The 26,974-nt window shown below is 37.8% G+C and overlaps 2 protein-coding genes across 10 annotated transcripts in view; both read left to right on the top strand.

The window, feature by feature from the left end:
- The window catches only part of sorbs3 (sorbin and SH3 domain containing 3), a 35,968-nt gene extending 24,482 nt beyond the window's left edge, over positions 1 to 11,486 (top strand). For 7 of the 9 annotated variants that reach the window (XM_047381312.1, XM_047381311.1, XM_047381313.1 and 4 more), the window contains 9 exons: positions 1,326 to 1,396; positions 1,959 to 2,020; positions 2,144 to 2,190; positions 2,661 to 2,775; positions 4,184 to 4,309; positions 7,782 to 8,309; positions 8,433 to 8,524; positions 8,630 to 8,736; positions 10,193 to 11,486. In XM_047381312.1, coding sequence (XP_047237268.1) covers positions 1,326 to 1,396; positions 1,959 to 2,020; positions 2,144 to 2,190; positions 2,661 to 2,775; positions 4,184 to 4,309; positions 7,782 to 8,309; positions 8,433 to 8,524; positions 8,630 to 8,736; positions 10,193 to 10,254 — 1,210 coding nt within the window. In that variant the 3' untranslated portion in view covers positions 10,255 to 11,486. The remainder of the gene's footprint in view (positions 1 to 1,325; positions 1,397 to 1,958; positions 2,021 to 2,143; positions 2,191 to 2,660; positions 2,776 to 4,183; positions 4,310 to 7,781; positions 8,310 to 8,432; positions 8,525 to 8,629; positions 8,737 to 10,192) is intronic. The other 2 variants (XM_047381317.1, XM_047381315.1) reach the window with 2 other exon arrangements.
- A 1,226-nt stretch (positions 11,487 to 12,712) lies between these two features.
- pdlim2 (PDZ and LIM domain 2 (mystique)) overlaps positions 12,713 to 26,974 on the top strand; it is a 46,016-nt gene continuing 31,754 nt past the window's right edge. The window contains exon 1 of the mRNA XM_047382568.1: positions 12,713 to 13,084. The gene's annotated coding sequence lies outside the window, so the exon portion shown is untranslated. The remainder of the gene's footprint in view (positions 13,085 to 26,974) is intronic.

The raw sequence follows: 26,974 nt of genomic DNA, 5'->3' as shown, positions 1-26,974 counted from the left end.
TTAACTACCTTTTGTATGCTTTCTGAGTTAAAGCTGTCATGCTAACCAGGTTTAATTTCAGTATCTGTTTCTTGACAGAGCAGGTCAGCATTCCACATTTCTCACCTTGTGGGCAATGCATTCCTGGATGATTGTCGCTGTTGTTTGCTAAATTGAACACATGGACTATGACCTTTTCCAGTCTTGAGGGGATTTTGCTGTAGATGTGTAAATGTAAAACACACAGCCTTGTGGATTTTTCTCAGCAGGGGGTGTGCAGCTGCAAGCACAAACAGAGCTACACTGTCTCAAACAAAGCAAATTAGTTTTAAAAAGGTTAGGCAGGCTGAACATTTTTGGGTTTATAAGTCAGTTCTCATCCCAGAAACACACTGAGTCATTATTGTGGTCATGGCTATTATTGGATCCAGATTTTCAACGTCAGGGTGGTTCACGGCTCTTTTAGCTTTCTTATATATGTTTCATCCTTATTCAGTTTATCACAGTCAGCTGCAAACAGAGGAACTGCACAGAGAAAATGAAGGAAAGTATTTGGCCATGGGCATGGACTGGTGCAAGTCAGCCTCTAACATAAATCTGACTCAATGTTAGATAAATAAAACTATTACAGTTTCATGGTATCACCGCACTTGCAGAAAAAAAAAATTAAAAGAAAGATGTATGAAATTATCTCATTGCTATTATTCCTAGTGCTGCTTAAATAATATAACATATTTATTTTTACAGTTAATAGTGTTATCTCAACATTTGCTTATAGTTATTTTGATTTTGACACACAGGCTTAAGCAGAACATTTTGTAGTTATGTTTTGTTGCAGATGAGGACCCAACCAGGAACGGGAGATAGGCAGGGCCATAATGAAAATGATTGTTTGTTGAGTTTGGAAAAACAATGTATTACATTTTATATTCACAATGCTGTAAACATTTAGTTTTCAAACTCATTACTTTCTGTTTGTTGCAACCAGAAGTACTCTCAAAGAACCAAATTTGTCCTTGAAAGCAAGGGAAAAGTGTAATAATCCATCAGTGTGAAGCAACTTGTGGGGGGCCAGCACTGCTTTACTCTGTTCCATAAAAAAAATTTTGGACCCTCACGCACTACCTATGAACTCTTGTTGAGAGCACTTTAAACTACACTGTGACAGAAAATGTTACCAGCTTTGATACCTTAACTCTTTAACAACTCGATGACGTTAATTGGCGCATGCCTAATTTATATTTATAATAATGTTTCTACTCTTCGTTGTCATTTGCAACCCTATTATCAAGATTTAGAGATATTAATGGAACTAATTAAGGCTCATACTTTCTTTACTTTTCCAGAAATCTATCAACATCTAACCAGCCCACCCAGCGTTCCGGTGCCTTACCATCGACCTTTGCTCCTGATCATGGTAAAAACAAAATGTATTCAAACCTTTTTTGGACAGAAACACATATGAGAATAGAGGTTGATTTTGAAAACAACAATCAATTTATTGTCTTTTATTGTCCACAAGTTGTTAGGCTTTTCCTCTCTCCTGAATGCCCTTTTCTTGACATTTTTAGAAACCAGGCCACTCATCCAGTAAATTTGATGAAAGCTTTAAGTAATCTAATATATCCTGATGGTCTCATGGTTTTACTATATTGCTCATGTTCTGTTCCTGCCATTGCTCTCATGCGAACACAGTCGTGAGATTGTGGAAAACCTTAGCAGTTTTTTCCTTCAGAAACAGCTGTTAATGGGTGGGGAGGAAGCTTGCAAAAATAGGAAGTGAAACTCGGAAGACCTGATTAAAGATTAGCTTTATCTAGGATTTTTTTTCCGGGGAAGTTCAAGCATCCTTCTGAACTTTAGCCTTTGTTAAGGCTGCAATGGCCTTAAGATAGCCACACATTAAAAACAACTTAAGCCAAACAAAGCAGTGTATATATCAGGCTCCTCTCATACCTTTATGCCTTTGTGTTCCTCAGTAGGACGTCTGTACCCTGCAAATGAAACCATGGAGCCCCAGTCAAAAAAAGAAGAAAAAAAGGTATGTTTTTTCTATTCTCTGTTGATCTAAAAAGCCAGAATATGCAAAACCAGTGCAAATTAAATGTCAGCATGATAAATGCAAGTCTTTTTCATGATTTAAAAGAGGTTTTTGCATTTGTAGATGAAAGCTGCAAGAGCCAAGTTTAATTTCCAGGCTCAGTCACCCAGGTGAGATGCATAATCAATGCAAATTTATCTTTTTAATGTGATCACCTACATTTCAACTACAACTTTGAGATCAAGTTTGCAGGCTAAATTATTTTCGCAATACTGATTTGTAATAGGGCTGCACAGTGGCACAGTTGGTAGCACTGTTGCCTTGCAGCAAGAAGGTCCTGGTACTCCGGCTTCCTCCCACAGTCCAAAGACATGCCTGTTAGGTAAACTGGTCACTCTAAATTGCCCTTAGATGTATGATTGCATGGTTGTTTGTGTGTTGCCCTGTGATGGACTGGCGACCTGTCCAGGGTGTACCCTGCCTTTTTCCCATAGACTGCTGGAGATAGGCACCAGCTCCCCCGCGACCCACTATGGAATAAGTGGTAGAAAATGACTGACTGACTGATTTGTAATAGTTGTTCAGCTTTTTCTGTTGTGTTACATAACATATGTTTCCTGTGCTCTTGTGCTGTATGCAGGGAGCTCACACTGCAGAAAGGCGACATTGTTTACATCCACAGGCAGGTAGATGCCAACTGGCTTGAAGGGGAGCATCATGGGAGAGCTGGTATTTTCCCAACTTCTTATGTAGAGGTAAATTTTTGCTTGCCGTCCTTTATTTTTTTCCCATGAATGTACAGTGCCTTGCAAAAGTATTTTATGTGATAGACCTGCAAAAAACAGTGTATAATTGCAAAGGAACCCCCTACTCAATACTTTGTACAACCACCTATAGCTAACGTTAAAGCTGCATATTTTTTAGGCTATGTCTCCACCAGTCTTGCACATCTATAGAGGCTGAAAGTTTTGCCCTAACTTATTATCAAAATAGCTAAAGCTCAGTTCAATTGGATAGAATATGTTTGATCTTTCAAATATTGCCACAAATTCCCAATTGGATTTAGGTCTGGACTTTGATTGGACTGTTTTAAGATATTAATATGCTTTGATCTAAACCAGTTCATTTTGGCTCTGGCTTTTTGTTTAGTGTCATTGTCCTGCTGGAGCATGAATGCCCCAGTCTCAAGATATTTGCAGCCTTTAACTTGTTTTCTTCCTGGATTTCGCTCTACTTGACTCTATCCATCTTCCCATGAACTGTGACCTACTTCCCTGTCCCTGATGAAGAAAAGCATTTCCATAGTATGATGCTGCCACCTCCTACATTCAATATGGTGATGGTGTGTTCAGGATGATGTGCAGTGTTTTATGTCACTCTTAGTAACAGATTTTAGTTTCATTTTAGCAATCTCTTCCATTTTGGCTAAATCCCTACATGGCTGTGGCAAACTGTAAACAAGGCATCTTTTGGCTTTCTATTCAACAAAAAGGTGTAAAAGCCACATTTGTGGAGTGCACAGCTAATATATTCTCCCATCTGAGATGCGGATCAGTGCAGCTGCTTCAGTTTTACCAGTGGCTTCTTCACTGCTCCTCTGATAAATGCTCTGCTTTCTCCGGCTGTCAGTTTTGGTGCACAGCCATGACTTGGTGGAATTTCAGCAATACTCTTTCCATTTTTAGATTTTAGAAAGGCCTATGAGAAGTTCAAAGGTTGGAACATTGTTTTATAACATAACTCATCTTTATCCCTTATATGTTTGCTGTGTTGCTTGATCTTCATGATGAGGTTTGTTCACTAATGTTCTCTAACAAATCTCAGAGAACTTCACAGAACAGCTGATTTTAAACTGAGATTGAATGTCACATGGGAGTAATCTAATTAGATTACTTCTGAAAGTAATTGGTTACACTGGAATTTGTTAAGGGTTATCCGAGTAAAGGGGCTGAATACATATGCATGCCAAACCTTTTAGATTATTAATAAAACAGTTAAATTTTGTACCTTATTCCCTCGTCTTATAAATTGAGCATTCCTTTGTGTCGATCTAATTCCAATCAGATTCAAGTTTGACAAAATGCGAAAAACTTTGAGGGGTATGTATACTTTTGTAAAGCATTATAAATTTTATAGCCAAGTAATAACTTTCTTTTATTTCAGGTTCTGCCTCCCACAGAGAGGCCGACGCCTATAAAGTCTCCGACTCTCCAGGTGTTGGAGTATGGGGAAGCTGTAGCTCTTTATAACTTCAACGCTGACCTACCTGTTGAGCTTTCCTTTCGTAAAGTGAGTAGGTCTTCGTCACTGTTTTCATTGCTGTAGAAAAAAGACAAATCAAAGCTAAAGTTTTAAAGTAGGACTAAGCATACAGATAGAGTTTCTGTCCAGTGAATCCAGTGCATTAAATCAAAGTGAAGGTTTTGTTGGAATTTATGGAAAAGCCTGTTTAATAACTTTTGGAACAGTTTGTCAGCTTTTTTTAGTGTCTGGAAAAAGGAATAATCAGCTAGCAAGGCTTTGCAATAAGATCCACCCACCAGCTCAGCACAAACTCATTATATGGTCAGGTGTTGTTTGTTTAATCCATGACAAAGTGGAGGGATTATAAATACTCACTGTGCTGGTACAAGGCCAGGGATGCAGAAGCAATTAAAGGGCAGTGGACTCCAGCTAAATGCCTCCCAGACGAGCTTGTTTTTTTCTTGTTATACTCATAAGACGTTTCAGGATTCTTGCTAAAAACTTATTCTTACTACAGAATATGCTGTATTTTCTGCTATATACAGAACACTGTACTCATAGAGGAGAGAAATACTTATCTGAAATTTGAGCATAAAGTTATTTGAAAAAACTTGAAACCATCCAGAGAACCAAAATGAAAAGCTTTTCAGGGTTACAAACATGCATACATTTTTCTGAAGACACTGAAGCAAATATTGAAGTAAATTTGAAGGTGATTAAAGTAAAAATTGACAAAGTATTTAAAAAATAAAATTCTACATGTGATAATTCTGCTGGAAATTGCATATAAAATATAAACTAAATAAATGATCATGATCAGTTACCAGTGTTGAATAATGCAACTCACATTTTTAATCACAAATCACTCCAAACATTGTATTCCCATATACAAAGATGCTGTTTAGGAACAACTGTTTAGAAATTTAAAAAAAAGTTAGAGTTTGTTGACCTGGTTAAATTCCAAACTAAAACAATATATTAACCAAAACACAATCTTTTTCCTTGAAACAAGCAGACATTTTTATTTTTGGTTTTTACAGAAATTGTATGTATAATCTCGAAAAAATCTTTGTTTAAATACTAAGAACAAATAACCTTGTGTATTTTAATATGTTGAGTAAAACAATTTAACAGCATCAACAGAAAGATTTTACAGAGCACAGAAACCAGGAATGTCTGAACAACATTTTTATAGTTTTAAAATAGATTTGAACAGACTGATGTGAAATTGAATCATCTGTAGGCCAAGTGCATACAGGTAAGGCAAGGCAAGTTTATTTATATAGCACATTTCAGTAGCAAGACAATTCAAAGTGCTGCACATGAAAAAAGATAAAGAGACATAATAGGACAGGCACATTACATTGACATAAAAGTAATTAAATAATTAACGAACACAAATAATTAAAGAAAATCAAAATGAATAATTAAGATGATAATAAAAAGAATAAAAATGTATGATAAAATGATTGATAAGAAAATGAAAGGAAATTTGGACTGAAAACTTAAATAATAATGTTTAGATAGCACAGTCAAAGGCCATTCTAAACAAATAAGTTTTTAATCCTGATTTAAAGGAAGGGTTTCAGTGCTTTTACAGTTTTTGGGAGTTTATTCCAGACTAGTGGAGCATAAGAACTAAAAGCTGCTTCTACTTTTATTTTCTAAAATGACAGAATATTAAAAGAACATTTTAGAGAGATTTTTGTTTTACGTTTTTTCAAATCCAGAAGTTTACAAACATTTCCCTTGACTTTGATAAGACTGCCTTTTACAACATTTGTCTTTATTTTTGCCCCATTCCCCCCTGTCAGAACTGGTGTCTAAAGCATTGTCTTTCTTATTATTCTGGGCTTTAGCAAATACAAATATTTTTGGTAATACAAACTGATCTTAAACAGGGAACGTTTAGTTTGACTTAATGTCACAGTGTGGGAAAAAGGTTGTCTTTTTATACAGTGTACGTAAATATCGGGTTTCAACTGCATATATTGATGTGTGCATATGAATTCATATCTAGTCAATCTTTAATTTGACAGAATTTCACTATATATATATATATATATGCCTAAACATGTTTGATAGGAGTATGTAAAATTACTAATTGGACAATTCAGATTAAAAAGCTCTGAGTTGGGATATATACTTATTTTTTCTCTATTTGAGAAATGATCTTTATGTTGTCTAAAGTTAGTTGTTTGTTTTTTATTTATTTATTAGTTAATATTATTATTATCACTGTTTTATTTTTTTTGTGGATAAATCCTATATTGTCCTTATCTGACAAGTTCAGAATTAACAGTGATAAAGAGGTTGGTATTTACATCTAATTTGAACTGTTTAGTTTCTTTGTGGTTTGTGTGTGATGTGTTTTACAATAAAGTGTATGTTAGATGTTTTTTTTAGAAAATGCAATTAACAGAAATGTCACCAAAAAAACAAAAGCACACTAGATCCCTCAACTTTGGGAGACATAGCAAACACATTAACTAAAACAGGAATGTTTTAATTGTCTTTTTGGTTTTGTTGTATTACTCTGCAGAATTACTGCTTCATTCATGTTCTTTCCAAAATGTTCATTTTAAATTTTCATAGTCTGAAATATTGACATAATTCCAGTTTGGTTGATTTTTCTTACGTGCCGACCTGGAGCATGTACAGTGTTACATGTCAACCTAGAAAGACCTTTTTTCACTTTATTTATACAGAGTCAAATCACATCAAATGCCATCTCAAGGCAGTTTACAAGACAAACATACTCAGTTTATATACAGAAATATAAAGTCCAATCATATAGACAGTTTCAAAGTCAATTGCATGCATTGTGCTTACATCCTGGTTATTAAACAATGCAGTCAAGTTCACTGTTGTATTCTAGTTGGTAAAAAAGTTTTCTTTCTACATCACCATTAATGTTGGAGAAGCAATTGTCGCTGCCTATATATCTGGGAAGGTTATTTAGCTCATTGCCCAACAATTTGAAGTCCATCATTCTCTAGTCAGAGAGATTGCTAACAAGGAGATAACATTTAAGGCAGCTGCCAGTCCTTCAAGGGCATAATGTTCCAGCAAATGCACCCAAAATCAGACCATGCAATGCTCAGAGAAACTGCAAAATAAAACAAAAAAACAAGCGACTCTACATGCCTTATCGTGTTAAAATTATTAATGTTTGTTTTTACGTGCATTTTTAACTACCTGTTTATTTTTACTGTGTTATTTTATCTTTTTATTGGCTTTTACGGCACTTCATTTTAATAGTTATTTTTTGTTTTGTGTACAGCGTTTGTGACAGTTTTGTGTGTGAAAAGCATTTGATAAACAAACTTTACTTACTTTTCTGACTTAAATATTAAAAGTCTTTAAAGTCTAATTAAATATATTTGTTTTTTGGAAAGATTTCCAGTAAAAAGCTCATTCACTCAACAGAAAAACAACAGTTTGAGTTCTGCACCTCAGAATCACCATAATATTGTATCTGAAGTAACATTTCATAATTCTGTTCCTTCCCTGGTAGGGTGAGGTGATTTGCATAACCAGGCGCGTTGATGATAAGTGGTTTGAGGGCAGGATCTCTGGAACAAGCCGGAGCGGCATCTTCCCGGCCAGTTATGTCCAGGTCAACAAGATGCCCCGCACCAAATACTCCACGGATGACTACTCAGCGAGTCCCACGTCTCCCATCTCCCCCGGACCACAGAGTCCGAGACGTCCGCTCCACTCCCCATCCCCGCAGTCACCACTGACCTTTTTCACCCCCCCTTCCCTTAGCCCCAAACCTGAGCACTCCCCCCTGAAACCATCTTCACCTGTCCCGTATGGCAGCCCTGGCTCACAGTCACGCTCCCTCACCCAGACACAGTCACCCTTTCGTTTTCCCCACAGCACCTCCCATAATATGGCTTTCCCCACCAACCAAAACAGCAACTTGGTTGCAGCACACTCCACAGTTAGAGCAGTTTCACCTTCTTCTCAGTCTTCAGCGTCCGTGCACAGAGCAGGAGCTCCCTCAGTGAACACTCCCAGATACACGGGTCCCGCACAGGTCTGCTCTCACAACTGCCTTCAGAAATCACAGCATGCCTACACTTGTGTTCTCCCTGTTTGTGTCGACACAGCAATATTTACAATGTCACATTACCTAACATGAAGTTTGTTTTCCCCCCAGGGTGCAATACCAAGCCTGTATACTCCTTCTAATGCACACATCAGCTCACAGGCACAGAACAATCCTGGTTCCATAGTGGGGCAAGGCCACCCGTATGTCTCTTTTTTAACTTTGCTGAACAGAACACGTATCATGGATTAGGTGAAACTTTGGTGTACCCTAATACTGTTTGTTTTTATCTGGTTTTTCAACTGTAGGTATAAAGCTGTTTACAGCTACAGGCCCCAGAATGCAGATGAGCTGGAGCTCATAGAAGGGGACATTGTGCAAGTGATGGAAAAATGTGATGACGGCTGGTTTGTAGGTAATTAACCTTTGTTGTTAACATTACTTAAAATTAATGTTTGTCTTACTGTGGGTTATTTAACCCATAATAACCCAACCAACTTGTTCTTTAAAACTATATAATGTAGGACAAACCAAATGAACCACAAAGATCAATTTTCTGGAAAAAGAAAGTTCAATTGCACCATCTAGTGTCAGGGTTATGTAATGTGACATTTCTTACATTAACTGTTTAATAAACATTTTAAAAACAGATACATACAAACACTTTATAAAAAGACACATAATCATTTTTGATCACAGTAGTAAAATGGCTAAATGCCAGAAAAGAAATTCTGAAAGTTGTACCTAACATGTTGAATATATTTATGCTCTAAATAATTGCGGACAAGTTATTAAGGTGTTCCATAAATTAGACATATTTCACCTTTTTAGGTTGAAAAAAAAAAAAAACCACACCTAAACTAAATCAGCGACAGTTGCTGACTAAGCAACTTTCCATTTCGGAAATGATGTCAGGACATCACAGTCTTACGCAACGCCGCATGACTGCTGTGAAATGGTAAACAGATCACTTGCACTATTATGGTTTACGATACTGAATGAAAACATTTTCAGCACATTTTCAGAGATTGTATATTAAATATGTGTAACTGTGGGTCCTCATCAGTGGCAGTCGTTAATATGTTTGATGTAGCTCTTTACCCAGGGCACCAAAGGAGGGTACCCCCAAAAAAGTTACCTGTCAGTTGTTCCCGTAATAGTCAGTGGGAGAGTGAGCGCCCCCATGTGCTGTGTACGAGTAAGCACTGTAAGAAAATATGGCCATACACCAGGGCAATTATGCAGTTTTTTTAAGACTCCAGACTGCATTTGATCAGTTCTAGTTTATCATTTTAAATACAAATTATATTCTTAACAGACTGATCAAACCTGAACTGGGTTATTCCGCCCAGAACAAACTTTTTTAAGCCCAATTTTAGGTTTATACTATCTGTGAACAAGCTAAAGCAGCATTTTATAACCAAAAAGGTCATGTTTTATAGATGGGATAAACCTAATTACAAGTTTTAAAACATAGTTTGCGAATAGCCTGACACAAAAGACAGGAAAATGTTTTCTTTCTTGGTTTTCTAAAATATATATATATATAATTTTTTTTTTTTAATATACAATTCATGCACAGAGCCAACACTGTGTCTTATGCAACATGTGTTAATAATTGGTTAGCAGAATCATTTCCACAGTTTCTGTTACATTAAACTTTTTGTATCAGGGTCATATTAGCAAGAAGTGACTTTAAAACAATACAAATTTGACAGAACATTAAACTACATGAAGGTTAAAGTATTTTTGTGTCAGAGGCCCCTCTACTGGACACCATGAAACATCACATGTTTTATTGTTATGATAAATGTCAAACCTGTAATCAGTTTTCTTTGTTTCTGCTTTGTGACCACGTGTACTGTCTGCAGGTACGTCAGAACGGACGCATACTTTTGGGACTTTTCCTGGGAATTACGTGACACCAGTCTGACTTCCTCACTCCCTGCTTTCCAACATTCAGTGGGACTCATGAGCATAGCTAATGATCATTGCCTCGTCCCATCATAGATAATGTTTTGTAGGGTTTGCATGCACACTCTGTTTTCCAGAAGAGAAGGGAGGGACACAATGTGGTTTCTCTCCTTACTTCCCTGCATGTGTGAGCACATTTGAATGCAAGAATGTGTTGCACAGTGATTTGAGGAGTGTTTTTGCACACTTGAGAGCAACGCTGATGAGACTGATCCATGTGCACAAAATGAACATTTTAATTTCCTTGTTCCACAACGTTTTGCAGCTGGAGGAAATTTGCATCCTTCCCTCTGAACAGCACATTTTCCCTTTGAGGTCCTTAAATAACACTGCTGCACCTAGCTACTTGTCACCTCAGTGCCTACACAAACCATAACTGGGATTTAATAAGGAAGGAGATATTTGTAGCATTTTACTGGATTATTAATATTTCTTTCACATATTTTTCCCCAGATGTTCTTTCAGATGTCAGATGAAATAGCTGCAGCAGTTTTTGAAGAAACGTCACAAACAACTGTAGGACAGTAAGGGCTTTGACATATCATCATCTATTTACTGCCATCCACAAATCTATGATGTAATTCATCTACTGGTTTCTTTCATTATAAAGTAGTCTCGATGTTTTACAGTGCTAGGCTGTTGTTGTCTGCCTGTAGGTAAAGTAAAGACCTCCATCATATTCTCTGCTTTAAAATAAGTTTTAATGCATACAACAAAAGCAGATGTGTTTTAACAGGTTGGATCAATAATGCTCTGATTGTTAAATTATCCTTTGAAATGCTAAATTTAATTCTGTTTGTGCCAAATGTTGCCTATGATGACATACATCTGTTCAGCTGTCCATGAAACATTCCCAGCTCACTCTCTGTTATGTTCTCAACAGTTGCTTTGGTGATATTTTCTTCGTTGATGTTTATACATTATTTTGAAAGCAGTATTCAAGAAAATCATCTGGATTTGTTTTCAGCTCAACTTGATACATTTGTAACAAAGTCTCATCTTTAAGTGACAGTTTCATTGTGAAAAATGAATTTCATTTAGTAGCCACATTAGATGATTGTACAGATTGCAACAGTTTGTAAAACTGAAAGGATAATATATATTTGCTTAAAAACAACAATGTATTGCATATCTATGGTACGAAATTTATATAAAAGTTGATTAAATATAACAGAGTGATACAAAACGCAACTTGTGTTCAGTTATTCATTTTGTTATATGTTTCAAAAATATCACAGATCATTTGTAATAGATACAAGTTCAATGATACTTCTGATAACATTGATGCAGAAAATATATACTGGCTTTTACTGATGGGTTCTGAGATGTAAATGAACAGACGAGGCAAAGATGATAGTTTTTTCTTACAGTGAATTCACATGTGGATATTTCTTGGACAACAGTCAGTCATTTTCTACCGCTTCTTTCATAGTGGATGGCAGGGAAGCTGATGCCTATCTCCAGCAGGAGGCGGGGAGCGAGGTACACCGTGGACAGGTCGCCAGTCTATCGCAGGGCAACACAGACACACACAGCACAAACAAGCATGCACACACTCATTTACACCTAAGGTTAATTGGTCTCTCTAAATTGCCCTAACAGTCATGTTTTTGGACTGTGGGAGGAAGCCGGACACACCTTTTTCATTAATATCTTTTTCTTATTTTTCTTATTTTCTACATTCTAGATACACAGTGAAGACATCAAAGATATGAAGCAAAAGTATAGTCTCTAATTATATAGTATATAATTGTGAAATATCTTTTATATTTTATATTCTTCCAAATAACCCCCCTTTGATTACTGCTTTGCACATTCTTGGCATTCTCTCAACCATTACAGACAGGAAACAACCCATATTTTAAAATCAAAATTAAACCGTCAGAACTTCATAAAGAAACCGATTTACTCAGAATATCAAACCGACATATTGTTAGTGGAAGATATGTTTTAAGGCAGTGCTGTTGCGTCATTGCAGTCACATTCATTCATTCAGTTGCGTGTGTTTTTACTGGTTGCCTGGGCGATTAACATTATGTACCTTGGTTCATGTAGATAGGGAACTTTATTACAAGATTGTGAAATTAAAGGTCACAGGTTTGTCTGTGATGACACAGCACACCTGCGGACGTATCAATTAAGGTACCTTGATAAAGTTGTCATTGCGCTTTTATTTGCTATGGCTTTAAGGCAGTTTAATCAAGGTGTAACATAAGTGTCTTACTATTTTAATCTAATTAGTGTCACTTGTAAACGTGTTCCGCGAAGTGACAGCCAACCTTTGTCAATTAACCTGTCTGCTCCTGTTGCAGCTCCTCCTGTTTATCATCAGGGGGCGCATGGACACAAAACGCAGCTGGTTTTGGATTAGGACTTGCTCAATTATCTCCACTGCTCCCGCCTCTGCTCTGCTGTGTGCTCTGTGTTACGGTCCGCCCCCTCGTTTTCAGCTTGTGTCAACCTTTTTTTTTTATTTTGGTAACGGCACATGGCATCGCGAGCTCGCCCTGGTGGCACCGCAGCGCGCGCGCACTCACAGCTGGCATTCATTCTCGCGTGCCTTCTGAACCATCGACAAGACAGGCTGAGGAGAGGCGGCAGCAGCGCTCCGGTCTTTTAAAAGCTGCCTTTTCACCCTTTTTAAATAACAATTCTGGTGACCGTAACTTCCAGGCTGTAGCCACTAATAGTGTTGTTTCCTGGCTTTAAAAGTATTTTTTTTTTTTGTTGAGAAAAAATATTTAACTGGTGGAGGAGAAGACATTCGAAATTGCACCGCATTCAACTTGGTAAGTAGCTCCGCTACTCTACAAAATGTACCTTATTTTAGTTTGATGGAGCTCAATTCTGGTGGTTCACATTACAGCACGGTTTGTATAACGAGCTGCGTGTGTCTTTATGTTATGATAACCAGGATACCTCAGTATATAGTCGGTTTGAAGCCTACGGTGCTTATAAAATTTAGAAAGAGTTCGCACCTGTGGTTTCACAATATGTGAGCAGAAGAATTGTCTACTGGAAGATACCTGACGTAAAAGGTAACTGGAAGTCAGTATAAAACGTTTAGGCTACACTGAGTTCCAGTTTCTGGTGTCTTCTGTAGAACATCAATGTCCAATTTATGCGTAAATCTGATTTTAAAAAACAAACAAACAAAAAAACAATAAAAGTTGACAAGAGCGTCACATAATTTTGTCAAACCCACAACAACATAAAAACAATAAGTAAAATACAATAAAACTAAATAAACTATGTACTCAAACCATTTTGAGCTATAAACAACTCAACCAGCAGTTATGTTTAGTAAAAATCATACTGTGATGCATAAATGCGGTTAATAACTTAAGTTTATCAATTTTTGAGTGGTTAAAAAATGACTCGGTCTGATAAGCAACCTGTGACACATAGTTTATCTTTAATGTGTTTTACTTCTTAGAAACGTGGAATCAAAAGGTCAGATCTTAAAGACAACTGAAACTGAAAGTAATAGCCAGAATGTAGTCTTTAATAACATTTTGGGCTCAATTGGCTTTAGCCAAAATTTTCACAGTGCCTCTCTTTTTTGTTACCATATACTTGATCTTGTGGTGACATATGGTGTAAAGTGTTAACAACTAACAGTACCTTCCCCAACTCTGTCTTGTCAGACAGTTTTATTTAAAAACCTTTCAGTTTAGTCTGATTATTCTGTCCCTTAGAGAAAGTTTCATTTTACTAGATCTTTTTAGACCGTAAGGTAACAAAATATTACGTTAAATAGTTTCATGAGTGTTTAGTTATTTTGATGTACTCAAGTCAAAGGGCAAACAAAATTAAGACTTTAAAATCTATTGTCTGCACTGCTCAGACCATGATAATAAAGGTAAGCTATTTATAATTTTTTTTGGGGTCCCGGCCACCTCTAGATTGTTTGGAATATCAAAGAGAAAACAGTTGATTGACCAGAATTCTCTTAAAGGCGTGTGGGTGAAGAAGATGTCATAAATGAGATGGGGCTAGATGATTTAAAACTTTCAAATCAATGAGAAAGAAAGCCAATGGAGAGATATTAAGGACTTAAGACATATGGTTGTGCCTTTCTGGTTTCTGGTCAGAAGGGTTTCTCTCATTAGGTAATCTGTTTGATTAGTGGTGAAGCTGAACCAGGTGCTAACCTCTATAGCTCTCAGACACATTACCTCAGTCCAGCAGCTGTTTCTGTTATCCTCCTTAACTTTCAAAGTCGCCTTTTGAACAGTAATAACTCTGAATGTGCTTTCACGCTTTATATTAAAAAAGTCAGCCTTCCAGTGCTGCAATTCTTTCCTATTGTTTTGTTAAATGTCTGCATTGGCATGCTCCTATCCTGCTGTACTTCACAGAAGGTCTTTAGAAATAACTGGACATGGCTGTGAGCTCAGCAGATGGAAAACTACTTGAGGGCTCTCAGAGCACAGCCCAGAACATTCACCCTGAAACAATCTTGTTCTCAAACCTCCTGTGATTGCAGTTTGAATATGTTTTCCTTTGTGTCTGGCAGTCTTTCATCTGCATGTTCTACCTACCCTCCTCTTACTCTTTGTGTTGGTTTTCTGACAATTTTCTGCTCTTCTTGCTAGATAAAGGCCCAGTTTAATGTCATCCCAGAACCATAGCAGTCGCACTGTAATTTTGGATAGAAGAAAGGAGTGGCTTTTCAAGAAAACAAGAAGTTGATTGAAAGATGTCTTTTGTTTTGGAGTTGTGGCCATGCTCAAAAGTAACTTGAAGTAAATATTTGAAGACGTTTTTAGATTTTCATCACATATAAGGGAAAGTAAGATGTTTGCATGTTTAGTGTCTGCAGGAAGTGTGTGTATGTGTTAGTTTTAGCAGAGGAAGATTTTTGACTTGCTTTCATTACAAGTTTTGTGCAATGTTTCAGGGTTAGACTTTGCAGAAGAGCTGAAAAATAAATGCACAGCAAGCATTAGCAATGAATCTGGAATGCATGCAGTGTATTTTGAGGGTGCAATGTAACGAACAAAGATCTTCCTACAAAAACAGAAACTGTGCATGTAGAGGATGTGGTGAGCTGCCCTGATTATGAAACAGTTGAGGCAGTTGTCTGATCTGCTTAGTGAGAGCAATGGTATGAAGATCTTCAAAGATACTAGGAGTTTTGAAGAGAGTAGAAACCATTTTTCTTTTGGCTTTATTAAGTAATTCTTCAAAAAACCATTTTAGTCAACTCTTGCTGTGCTTCAAGTGATGCTTATTAGATTAGGTTATTAAAGATGAGCCTGCACCCTTGAAGTTTTCTCTTGAAAAGGGAGTAACCCACAAAAAGCACAGGTATGTTTTAGTTAATCATTAATGTGCTGACACATAAGCAATTAAACATGGTGACATTAAACTCAAAGGGTGATGAACCAACACCCCTTTTTGACATCATGAAACTTGTTGTTGTTTGATGTTTTCTCATCTCCTTGGGGACTGCTGCTATATCTGACCAAAAGGGTGTGATTTGGTGAATATGCAGGGAGTTGTTTTCCTCCGTTCAGCCCAGGGAGAGGCTTTGCTAATGCATTCCTCTTCTTTTTGTTCACAGGGTGTGAGTCCAGGTATAGTTGCTTGAGCTGTCAATGATGTGCACAACACCCAAGTTAGAGTCAGCAAAACACGGCATCACCGAAATGGGTTGCGGAAAGTTCACTCTTGGTGAAAGGCAAACAGAGAGAGCTTTGACAAGTGTCTGTGATTCATGTTGGGAATATTTCCCCCCTGAAGCTACAGTGGTTCATTTAGGTGTTACTCCTCATCAGAGCTCAGCCAGAGCTTCAAATTAAATATGTTTGTCTGCTCTGTTCATCAGATGCTCTTTCAGTTTTGGAGAAACAGTGCTTGCTTACTTCAGTTTAGGGCTGCAACTAACGATTATTTTAGTAATCCTGTATTCTATCGATTTATTCTGATATTTAATCAAGTAATCAGGAAAAAAATTTGCACATTCTGCAGATTTTTTATTTAACTACATAAGCTTATTTTATTTGTAATAGAAATACATGAAAGAGAAAAAGCAAGTAAGCAAATAGATTCCCCTTTTTTTTTTTTATCAACATTTTATTTTATCTTTTGACACTCAGTTGTTTTCTCAGCGCTTCTTTTTGCCCCTCTCCCACCATAGATGATAACCACAGTTTGCATCCAAGTATCAGCAACGTATAGGCTATCATTAGTGGAAGTGAGGCCGTTGTGCAACAAACCCGGCGCTGAATAGTTAAACAGAATTTAGCGAAGAATTTTAGTAATCGACGTACTTTAATCATTCGAGGAATCGTTTCAGCCCTACTTCAGTTAAATACATTTTCACCAAGAACTTTAAAGGGGTAGGGGAAGATTTTTCAAGTGAGGCACAGTTAAAGTACCTGCAGTCGAAAACATCATTGTTTGCCTGACTATTATCCAAGGTGGGCTCCCCCCCCCCCAGCCAACAGCTGCCCCCTCAAGAAATTCCAGATATTTGTTAAATTATTAAATGCCTGTATGTGTTCAGTCAATCAATCAGACAGTCATTTTCTACCGCTTATTCCATAGTGGGTCACGGGGAAGCTGGTGCCTATCTCCAGCAGTCTATGGGCAGGAGGCGGGGTACACCCTGGGCACATCGCCAGTCCATCGCAGGTCAACACACAAACAACCAAGCACACACTCATTCATACACCTAAGGGCAATTTAGAGTTACCAATTAACCTAACAGGCATGTCTTTGGACTGTGGGAGGAAGCCGGAGTACCTGGTGAGAACCCACGCATGCACGGGGAGAACATGCAAACTCCATGCAGAAAGAGCCCCAGCCGGGAATTGAACCTAGGACCTTCTTGTTGCAAGGCAACAGTGCTACCAACTGCGCCACCGTGCAGCCCAATTCCAGATATTTGTTAAATTATTAAATGCCTGTACGTGTTCACACTTCACCAATTTACCACAGCGGGAGAGGAACTATTTTGTTTCTAACTTATGGCGGAGTAACACGCCTATTTAAGTCTTGATGTTAGGCTGTGGTTTGCAGACGCACACATGAGGAGCAGGGAGGGAGAGAACATGGAGAAACGTCATTGTTCCCCTAGGAGTTTTATTATAGGTGCCAGCGGACCCCCCTTTCTCCGAGTCAAGTAAATTTTAAAAATGTATTTTCAAAATAACGCTGCAAAGTGTGGAGCGGAAAGGAAGAGATAAATTAACCGTGGTGGTTAATCCCCTTCTATGGAACCTCGTAAGGTCAAATCTATTTACCTACGTAAAGCAGGTCTTTATTTGAAATAAAAAATGTGTACAGGAGCCAGTCTTTTGAATGGTCCTGACAGGGATGGATGCGGGATTTCAAAATAAAATCAGTGTCCCAATCTCGCTGTCATTTACCTGTTAGACACACGTGCATCAGGAGAACGTGAACTAATGAACTTAAACTGAATATCAGAGACTGTAAAGGGTCTCAGCGTTCACACAGGTCCTTTTTATTCATTTGCTGCTGTTCCTTATTCAGGTGTTTATTAACTATTAAACCATAATAAATGTGTATTTACATTAGTATATTGCAGGTAATGAGCATTTTATTTTTTTCAATTGTTTGCAAACCAAATATTATTACTTTTGTTCATATAGAAGTACTTCTAAAGGAAGTCCACAAAACACATTTTGAATTTATTACGAAATTTCACACATAAAAGTCCAATTTATTCTGATTAAGATTTTTAAAAGTATCCCAGCACAAATAGATGAAGACAGATAAATGAAGCTGGACAGATGGAGATGAACAAATAGATGAGGACAGTTCAGAGAGAAAGATAAATATATAGAAACATACATGGACAGGTAAATAAGAGTTTGTTCAATAACAAACATAATGATTCTATTGTTCTTATATTGATGTTAAGTTATATTGATTGCTTGCTGTTATTGATAGAAACATGAAAACTATGACTTTAAGTGTGTTCTTTAAAATCAAAACCCTTGGGGAATAACTGATAACACACCTGCTTTCTTTATTAACGGCACTAACAAGAAACCATTTATAAGCTTTGTAAGAATACTCTAAGAAGCTAATACAACGCTAAAGTTGGAATGTGGCTAAGAGCTTCATATTGGCGCTACACTGCACTGCTATAACATTGTTGGCTTCAGCAAAAGGGAATGGTAAATCTGGATTTAGACTAAAAGAGAGTTATTCACTGCAGGTAAGATATTAATTGCCTAAACCCTTTGTGACATAATCTAACTTCAACAATCTTAACATACTCTAGCCCTTTAAGGACAGGGGAAAAGTCTTAGTTAAAGCAAAGGAAAGAGTGGATGTAGGTGGCAAAGAGATTTATTGATCTAATTAATATTTTGTCAGAATACCAGATTTCCAGTTAAAGCGCATTTGGCAACTTGTTTTTCCACATTTCATTCCTGTTTAAAAATTAGGAGCTAATCTTGCAAGCTGGCATTGTTAAACACGATGACTATAATTGTTTGCTGTAATATTTACTATTTATATTAACTGTGACTGACTTTTTTTTTTTTACAGTGATTCTCTACTTAAACTCATTCTTTCCAGCTTTAAACAGAAATGTACCTGTAAACATACGAAATGGTTGCCATGATAATTTGGTGCCATATTAAAGTAACTGACTCATTCAGAGTCAGTCAATTACATGCACAGTTTCAGACTTGTGTCCACAGGCATCAATTATTCAGCTTGAATAACCCATAAGTACTGAAGTTAAATGTTGATGACTGCATGCTAGGTATTATATGTCTGTGTGGTAATGGTTGCATGTGTCTTTTGTAACAGTAAGAAAAAACGGATCTACAAAAAACTCTGTCATTATGTTTTTTGGTCTGTGGAGATATTTATTTTTCTTTCATTTAAAAGTGTAAATTGTCACACATAAAAATATTAGTTTGTTTTTTGCAAACTGTTTTCAGTTTTGTGTTTATTTCAACTAGTTTGGGCCAAATAAATAATCTGATCGCTCAAGGCCTTCTGCATACTATAGTGGCGAGTATTCAATCTAATTTTATGCTTTCCCCTCTTACTTTCTTTCTGTTTGTGCCTCTAGGGACATGTTTTTAGACATGAAAGCTTCAAGTGCTGACTAGTCTTTAACATATTGTGCATGTACTGGGGTTGGACAATGAAACTGAAACACCTGTCATTTTAGTGTGGGAGGTTTCATGGCTAAATTGGGCCAGCATGGTAGCCAGTCTTCATTGATTGCACATTGCACCAGTAAAAGCAGAGTGTGACAGTTCAATTAGCAGGGTAAGAGCACAGTTTTGCTCAAAATATTGAAATGCACACAACATTATGGGTGACATACCAGAGTTCAAAAGAGGACAAATTGTTGGTGCACGTCTTGCTGGCGTATCTGTGACCAAGACAGCAAGTCTTTGTGATGCATCAAGAGCCACGGTATCCAGGGTAATGTCAGCATACCACCAAGAAGGACGAACCACATCCAACAGGATTAACTGTGGACGCAAGAGGAAGCTGTCTGAAAGGGATGTTCGGGTGCTAACCCGGATTGTATCCAAAACACATAAAACCACGGCTGCTCAAATCACGACAGAATTAAATGTGCACCTCAACTCTCCTGTTTCCACCAGAACTGTCTGTCGGGAGCTCCACAGGGTCAATATACACGCCCGGGCTGCTATAGCCAAACCTTTGGTCACTCATGCCAATGCCAAACGTCGGTTTCAATGGTGCAAGGAGCGCAAATCTTGGGCTGTGGACAATGTGAAACATGTATTGTTCTTTGATGAGTCCACTTTTACTGTTTTCCCCACATCCGGGAGAGTTACGGTGTGGAGAAGCCCCAAAGAAGCGTACCACCCAGACTGTTGCATGCCCAGAGTGAAGCATGGGGGTGGATCAGTGATTGATTGGGCTGCCATATCATGGCATTCCCTTGGCCCAATACTTGTGCTAGATGGGCGCGTCACTGCCAAGGACTACTGAACCATTCTTGAGGACCATGTGCATCCAATGGTTCAAACATTGTATCCTGAAGGCGGTGCCGTGTATGAGGATGACAATGCACCAATACACACAGCAAGACTGGTGAAAGATTGGTTTGATGAACATGAAAGTGAAGTTGAACATCTCCCATGGCCTGCACAGTCACCAGATCTAAATATTATTGATGCTTTATTGGCCGCAAAAGGAGGCCCTACACCATACTAATAAATTATTGTGGTCTAAAACCAGGTGTTTCAGTTTCATTGTCCAACCCCTGTACATGACAGGCTTAAACTACACCCAGAAATGAAAAATAAAAGGGAAAAAGGTCCCTTGGAAAACAAACAAACAAAAAAAATAGCTAACGTAAGCTGCACTCATGGCAAACTGGAACTCTAATATCTAATCGTATCAGTAAAAATGTCAAAAAAAGGTCTGAGTTCTTGAAACTTGATTAAATGTTCTTGGCTGGGACCTTACCTAAATCTATGTTCTTGAAACAGAACCAAATGTCGGAGTATTTTCTTCTCTACTTCATTAAGCCTATGTATTAGGTGATCATGAAATAATTGATATACCTTAGTTTTTGTATAGACATATTCATTAAGGTGGTTATTAGTATTTCTCATTGTTGGCTTATAATACTAATACAGTGCTGCATATTTTGAAGTGCTGTGAAACTGACTATGTTAACCATTATACATTTTAGTCTGTTTATATGATCTGGTCACAAGATATAAACCAGGTTACTGGGTACTAATTAACGACCACACAGTAGTGCTGGTTTGCAAGGCTTGTTTTGTGCTTCCTAGGAGCTATACAGTTTATTGTGGAAGAATGGAAAAACATGCAATGAACTAGGCCTGCAACTAACAACCATTTATTATTTATCTTTTTGAAACTTTTTGTTTAACAACTAATTTTTCGTATTAATTAAACAAATATTTTTGTAATGTTGCCATTAACATTTACAGCTGTTGTGAGCTTTAATTTCCAAATTATACATAGACATGGTAATACCCACAGCTATTGTACATGCTAAGATTTCCACCGCACAATATTTTTGTTTTAATACAATGGCACTTGAGGGCTACAAGTTCTAAACTATTTATTGTGTTTGTGAACATATTTTAAAGATCAAGAAATTTCTACAGAGTTGGACATTTTGTCTCTGTGTTTGGGACACCTTGTGAACGCCTTTGTGTATTTCTAACATTGAGACACGTCAATATTTTAATGTCAGTTTAACAGAGGAATCAAACTAATAAGACCAAACGATTAAAACTGAAGAATTCAAATGTAATTTAAATAAAAGGCGATTTCTAGTGAGGAACAAATGAGCTCAGTGCCACACGAGCATATATAATATCAGGTCCACATGACTAGAAGATCATTACTCAGCATTTTTGAGCAAAGTTTTCCTGTAGACCTGTAGTTTGGTGTCCTGATGTCTGTTGAAGTAAGAGTGTGTACGTATAGTTAGATTGAAAGTATAGTTAGATTGAAAGAGCTGTGCGTGGCCTTCAGAAAGAAGGTTGTATCAGCTTATGGTTTTGTAATTGATTTAAAGAGGTCTAAAAAGAATTTGAAATCAGCCATTCCACTATCCAGAAAATAGTTTACATTGAAGGACATTTACAACAACTAACATCCCCAGGCCTGGCTATCCAAGCAGGGTTATCCCAAAAGATCTCGAGATGCTAAAATAAGTCTCCAAAAACCCTAATAAGTCACCATGGGACCTACAGCAGGCTTTTACTACTATAGCTTTGATGCAAGTTTAACTTTCATAGAAGATGCGCAAGGAGAAAACCTTGGATATCTAAGACAAATGTAGAGACCAGATTGCAGTTTGCCACATAGGAAATGTTTATTATAAATCAAGCAGCATTCTAGGAAAAGAACCTCATACTGGCTATGAAGTATGGAGATTGAAGTGTCATGGTTTGGGATTCATTCCAGCAGCAGGACCTGGCCAGCTCACCACCATAGAATCCACCATGAATTCTACTGTGTATCAGAGAGGGCTTGAGGAAACTGACACCATCTGTGGAAAAAATTGTTCAAGCTGAAGCTCTCATGTGATCAGGCCACACACCGAGACGACTTCAGAGCTTCTCACTGGGCACATTGGTTTTATTAAAACACACATGAAAATGGGCAGCGCCCTTGATTACAATATTTTCTCACATGTATTCACGTATACACTTTTTCCGGCTTTACCATATTTAGACAGTCATTGTTCCAGCACCTGCACTCGTATCTACTGATATAAGCAGGGAGTAAGTCAGTCTCTACTTTTCACACACTCCTTCAGCTCTCAGTATTTTTCTGCTTCATCACACTCAAGGCCAAGTTTGTGCAATAACAATTCTGCAGGCCACAATGTCTTATACTAACACAGGTTATACATTTTATTTCCCACACTGGTTATGAACATAATAATAATGATGCACACACATAATATATCTCCACAGAAGCAACACAGATTGACAATCAATTTCACAGCTGTTGTGTAAATGGAATAGACAACAGGGGGAAATCTTTGGCGATTAGCAAGACACTCTCAATAAAGGAGTGGTTCTGCAGGTGAGGACCACAGACCACTTCTCAGTACCTATGCTTTCTGGCTGATGTTTTGGTCACTTTTGAATGTTGGTGGTGCTTTCACACTCGTGGTAGCATGAGACGGACTCTACAACCCACACAAGTGGCTCAGGTAGTGCAGCTCATCCAGAATGGCACATCAATGCGAGCTGTGGCAAGAAGGTTTGCTGTGTCTGTCAGCGTAGTGTCCAGTGCCTGGAGGCGCAACCAGGAGACAGGCCAGTACACCAGGAGACGTGGAGGAGGCCATTGGAGGGCAACCACCCAGCAGCAGGACCGCTACCTCCGCCTTTGTGCAAGGAGGAACAGGAAGAGCACTGCCAGAGCACCGGAAAAATGACCTCCAGCAGGCCACAAATGTGCATGTGTCTGCACAAACGGTTAGAAACCAACTCCATGAGGATGGTATGAGGGCCTGACGCCCACAAATGGGGGTTGTGCTCACAGCCCAACAACGTGCAGGACGCTTGGCATTTGCCAGAGAACACCAGGATTGACAAATTCGCCACTGGTGCCCTGTGCTCTTCACAGATGAAAGCAGGTTCCCACTGAGCACATGTGACAGAGTCTGGAGACACCGTGGAGAGCGATCTGCTGCCTGCAACATCCTTCAGCATGACCGGTTTGGCAGTGGGTCAGTAATGGTGTGGGGTGGCATTTCTTTGGAGGGCCGCACGGCCGTCCATGTGCTCGCCAGAGGTATCCTGACTGTCATTAGGTACCGAGATGAGATTGTCAGACCCCTTGTGAGACCATATGCTGGTGCGGTTGACCCTGGGTTCCTCCTAATGCAGGACAATGCTAGACCTCATGTGGCTGGAGTGTGTCAGCAGTTCCTGCAAGATGAAGACATTGAAGCAATGGACTGGGTTAGGGAGGTCATACAGACACGTGGAGGCCACACACAATACTGAGCCTCATTTTGACTTGTTTTAATGACATTACATTAAAGTTGGATCAGCCTGCAGTGTGTTTTTCCACTTTAATTTTGTGTGTGACTCCAAATCCAGGCCTCCATTGGTTAATAAATTTGATTTCCATTGATGATTTTTGTGTAATTTTGTTGTCAGCACATTCAACTTTCTACAGAACAAAGTATTCAATGAGAATATTTCATTCATTCAGATCTAGGAGGTATTATTTGAATGTTCCCTTAATTTTTTTGGGCAGTGTATTTTATGTGTGCTGGAAACTGCTAGACAGTAACTGTGGAAAGGTTTTCTCGAACAGTTTTCACTTTGTGCAATCTCTCCAGTTTTAAAGAATACAGTGATTCTTACTACCACTGTTTTACTAGCCTTTTCTCCAGCATCAGAGCCCCACCACAGCTGTCATCCTCGTTTATTTTGACATTCTTCACCATTTGTGTGATGCCAACAGCAAGGACTCAAAAAACTGGCAGGGTGCTCAGCTGGTTCTGGTCACTGTATACAAATGGCTGCAGACCCTCCTAGAACTAAAAGCATCCCTTGGAGGCTGAGAAACTTTGAGGCGGCCGCTCCCTGTCATTATCACTACTGATCCTATTTTTGCAGGCCATAGTAATTAAGAGACCCTAATGATGGGGAGCCCAGTTATCCTGTTAACTGGCACAGACGTTTAATGAGAAACTAGGTATGTGCTGTTTGTCCTAAACACTTGTGGAATGTGCAGACAATGAAGTGGGCATAGAGGGAGTAATTTGGCTGCTGTCCTAGATCCACTCAAGCCTGTAATGTTTGTCTCATATTCATATTTGAAGACGTTTGAGAAGATGCTCTTGTTTACTGACTCAACATTGTCAAAATGATTGGAAGATCCACTTTAAGCGTCTTGCAAAAGTATTCACTCCCCTTGGTATTTTTTATTTTTCAGGTCTTGTTATGGCACAACCTGGAACCAAAATTGCTTCAAAGTTTGCACCATTTCATTTACAGAACATGCCTATAACTTTGAAGATGCATTTTGTTTATTGTGAAGCAAACAACAAATAGGACAGACGGATAACTTCAGTGTGAATAACTGTTCACCCCCTCTTAAATTCAGTACTTTGTAGAGCCACCTTTTGCGTGCAGTCTTTGCTGTAAGTTGCTTGGGACAAGTCTCTTATGAGCTCACCACATGTTGCTACTAAAATTTTTGCCCATTCCTCAAGGCAAAACTGCTCCAGCTCCTTCATATTGGAGGAGTTTTGCTTGTGAACCGTGATCTTCACGTTTAACCACAGATTCTCAATTGGATTGAGGTCTGGACTTTCACTAGGCCATTCCAAAAGGATTAGGGCTGCATGACATTCATGCAATGACAATATTATTGGTAATAAATTGATAATATCTGGTGTGATAAATGTTCTTTTTCCTCTTCTCATTTGTGTTACAAATACTTGTGGGACCTTTAGCATCCTTGGCACTGTCCTTTGTGTCAGGCGTGGGCATGTACTGCAATGATAGTCCAATAAGTTGAATGTTACAATAGCTTGTAAAGTGTAAGCTCATGACACTTGAGATACGAATATTTTAAACCAAGCTGTCTTTGCTATGGTAATATTGCACACAGTGATGTTGCAATGCTTTGTGATATATTGTGCTGCCACAGTAAAGATAAAAAAAAAGTTTTAAACAGGAAACGTCAGGTGCTTCCTCTTTGAGCTGTCGTAGTAATAATACAGGAAAATGTTCAAAATTAAAAAATATTACACATTTATAAATCCACTGTTAACATGCTGTACAAGACAAAATGGCAAACAGCTTGGCCTAATACTGTATCTGGCACTCAGTTCCATACCTTGTACTGCTGCAGGTACATTAAGTTATATAAGAAATATCTGACACTACAGCTCAACATGTTTGTGATTACATGGCTTGATGTATATATCATTTTAGAACTCCAGTGTTTTTACAGAGGGATATCTCTGTGTATATCTTTTTTACATATCATTATGTTCTCCATGTAGTTATAAGATTAAATCTTACAAACACAGAATCACAATTGATCACCCTGAGACCTAAAATGGGCACTGCAGAGGTTTCTCTCGCTCAACTTGTTTTTTTTTTTTTCCATCTACAGCCCTGGACTTATACACTTGCCTTTGCAATGATATTGCACCTTCAAAGTGAACACGTCTTTGTTTACTTATTATTTTAATCTGATTGTACTGGTTAAATCTACCTCACTGCAGCATTTTCCCATAGCTGTTTTCAGTCTGTTTTGCATTGAGTCTTCATTCTAAATGCCAAAAAAAAAAAAAAAAATCACCATACTCTACAGATCCACTTTATAATAGCCCATGTGATGTGGTGTAGTTATTCTGATTTAAGTAGTAGTTTCATTGACTTTCCCTTTCACCACAAGTGAAATTGACTTTCCCTTTCACCAATACCAGCAGTGGGGGTGCCTTTTAGGCACATTAATTACCACAGTTAAATTTCACTGTGTTGCAGTTATTATTTTTATTCTTTACAATACTAAAGTATACAGCTTGTTCAAACAAGTTGTATTTGTTTATAAATAATTCAGAACAGGAAGACGCACCATAAATGAATTTAATATCATGTAATTTCTGACCTATCTTTGTTATTCAATTATAAAATCATTGACTGGACTTTTATTGCTTTTTTGAAGTCATTTACTTTTCACATAGTTGGCTAGTTGGTTCAACAGTGTAATATGACCACACTTCATTGTTGATTCAACAGTGAAGTGTGGTCATATTGTTAAGCACAGTAGTTTGACCATGACTTTATAACCGTTCTACATTTATCTGTTAGCTGATAGAGCCACATATTATAATCTGCATAGATGCTAAAGAAAATTGAAAAAAATAAATATGTACCCCTCAGAGGTGGTTGGAATGAAGATAAATTTCATGTCTACTTTATTTCAATGTATCCTGTTCAGTTAGTTATTTACTCAGTAAATAATAACTAAATAATTTTTAGTGGGCTTATATTACAGCATACTACAGCTCTACTGTATTGCTATAGAAAAGTAATTATTTTCTGTCGTTTTTTTATTTATTTGAACAAATACTGACGCAGAATTAAAACTGGATATCAGGTTAAGATGGGATTTTTTACAGTCAGTAGAGGGTCTATAATTAAAATGGCTAGTGACATCTACACGTGCAC

The sequence above is a fragment of the Girardinichthys multiradiatus genome, chromosome 12 (assembly GCF_021462225.1).
Source record: "Girardinichthys multiradiatus isolate DD_20200921_A chromosome 12, DD_fGirMul_XY1, whole genome shotgun sequence".
NCBI lineage: Eukaryota > Metazoa > Chordata > Actinopteri > Cyprinodontiformes > Goodeidae > Girardinichthys > Girardinichthys multiradiatus.
Note: the sequence above shows the minus strand (reverse complement) of the source record. Positions and strands in the feature narration are given on the sequence as shown.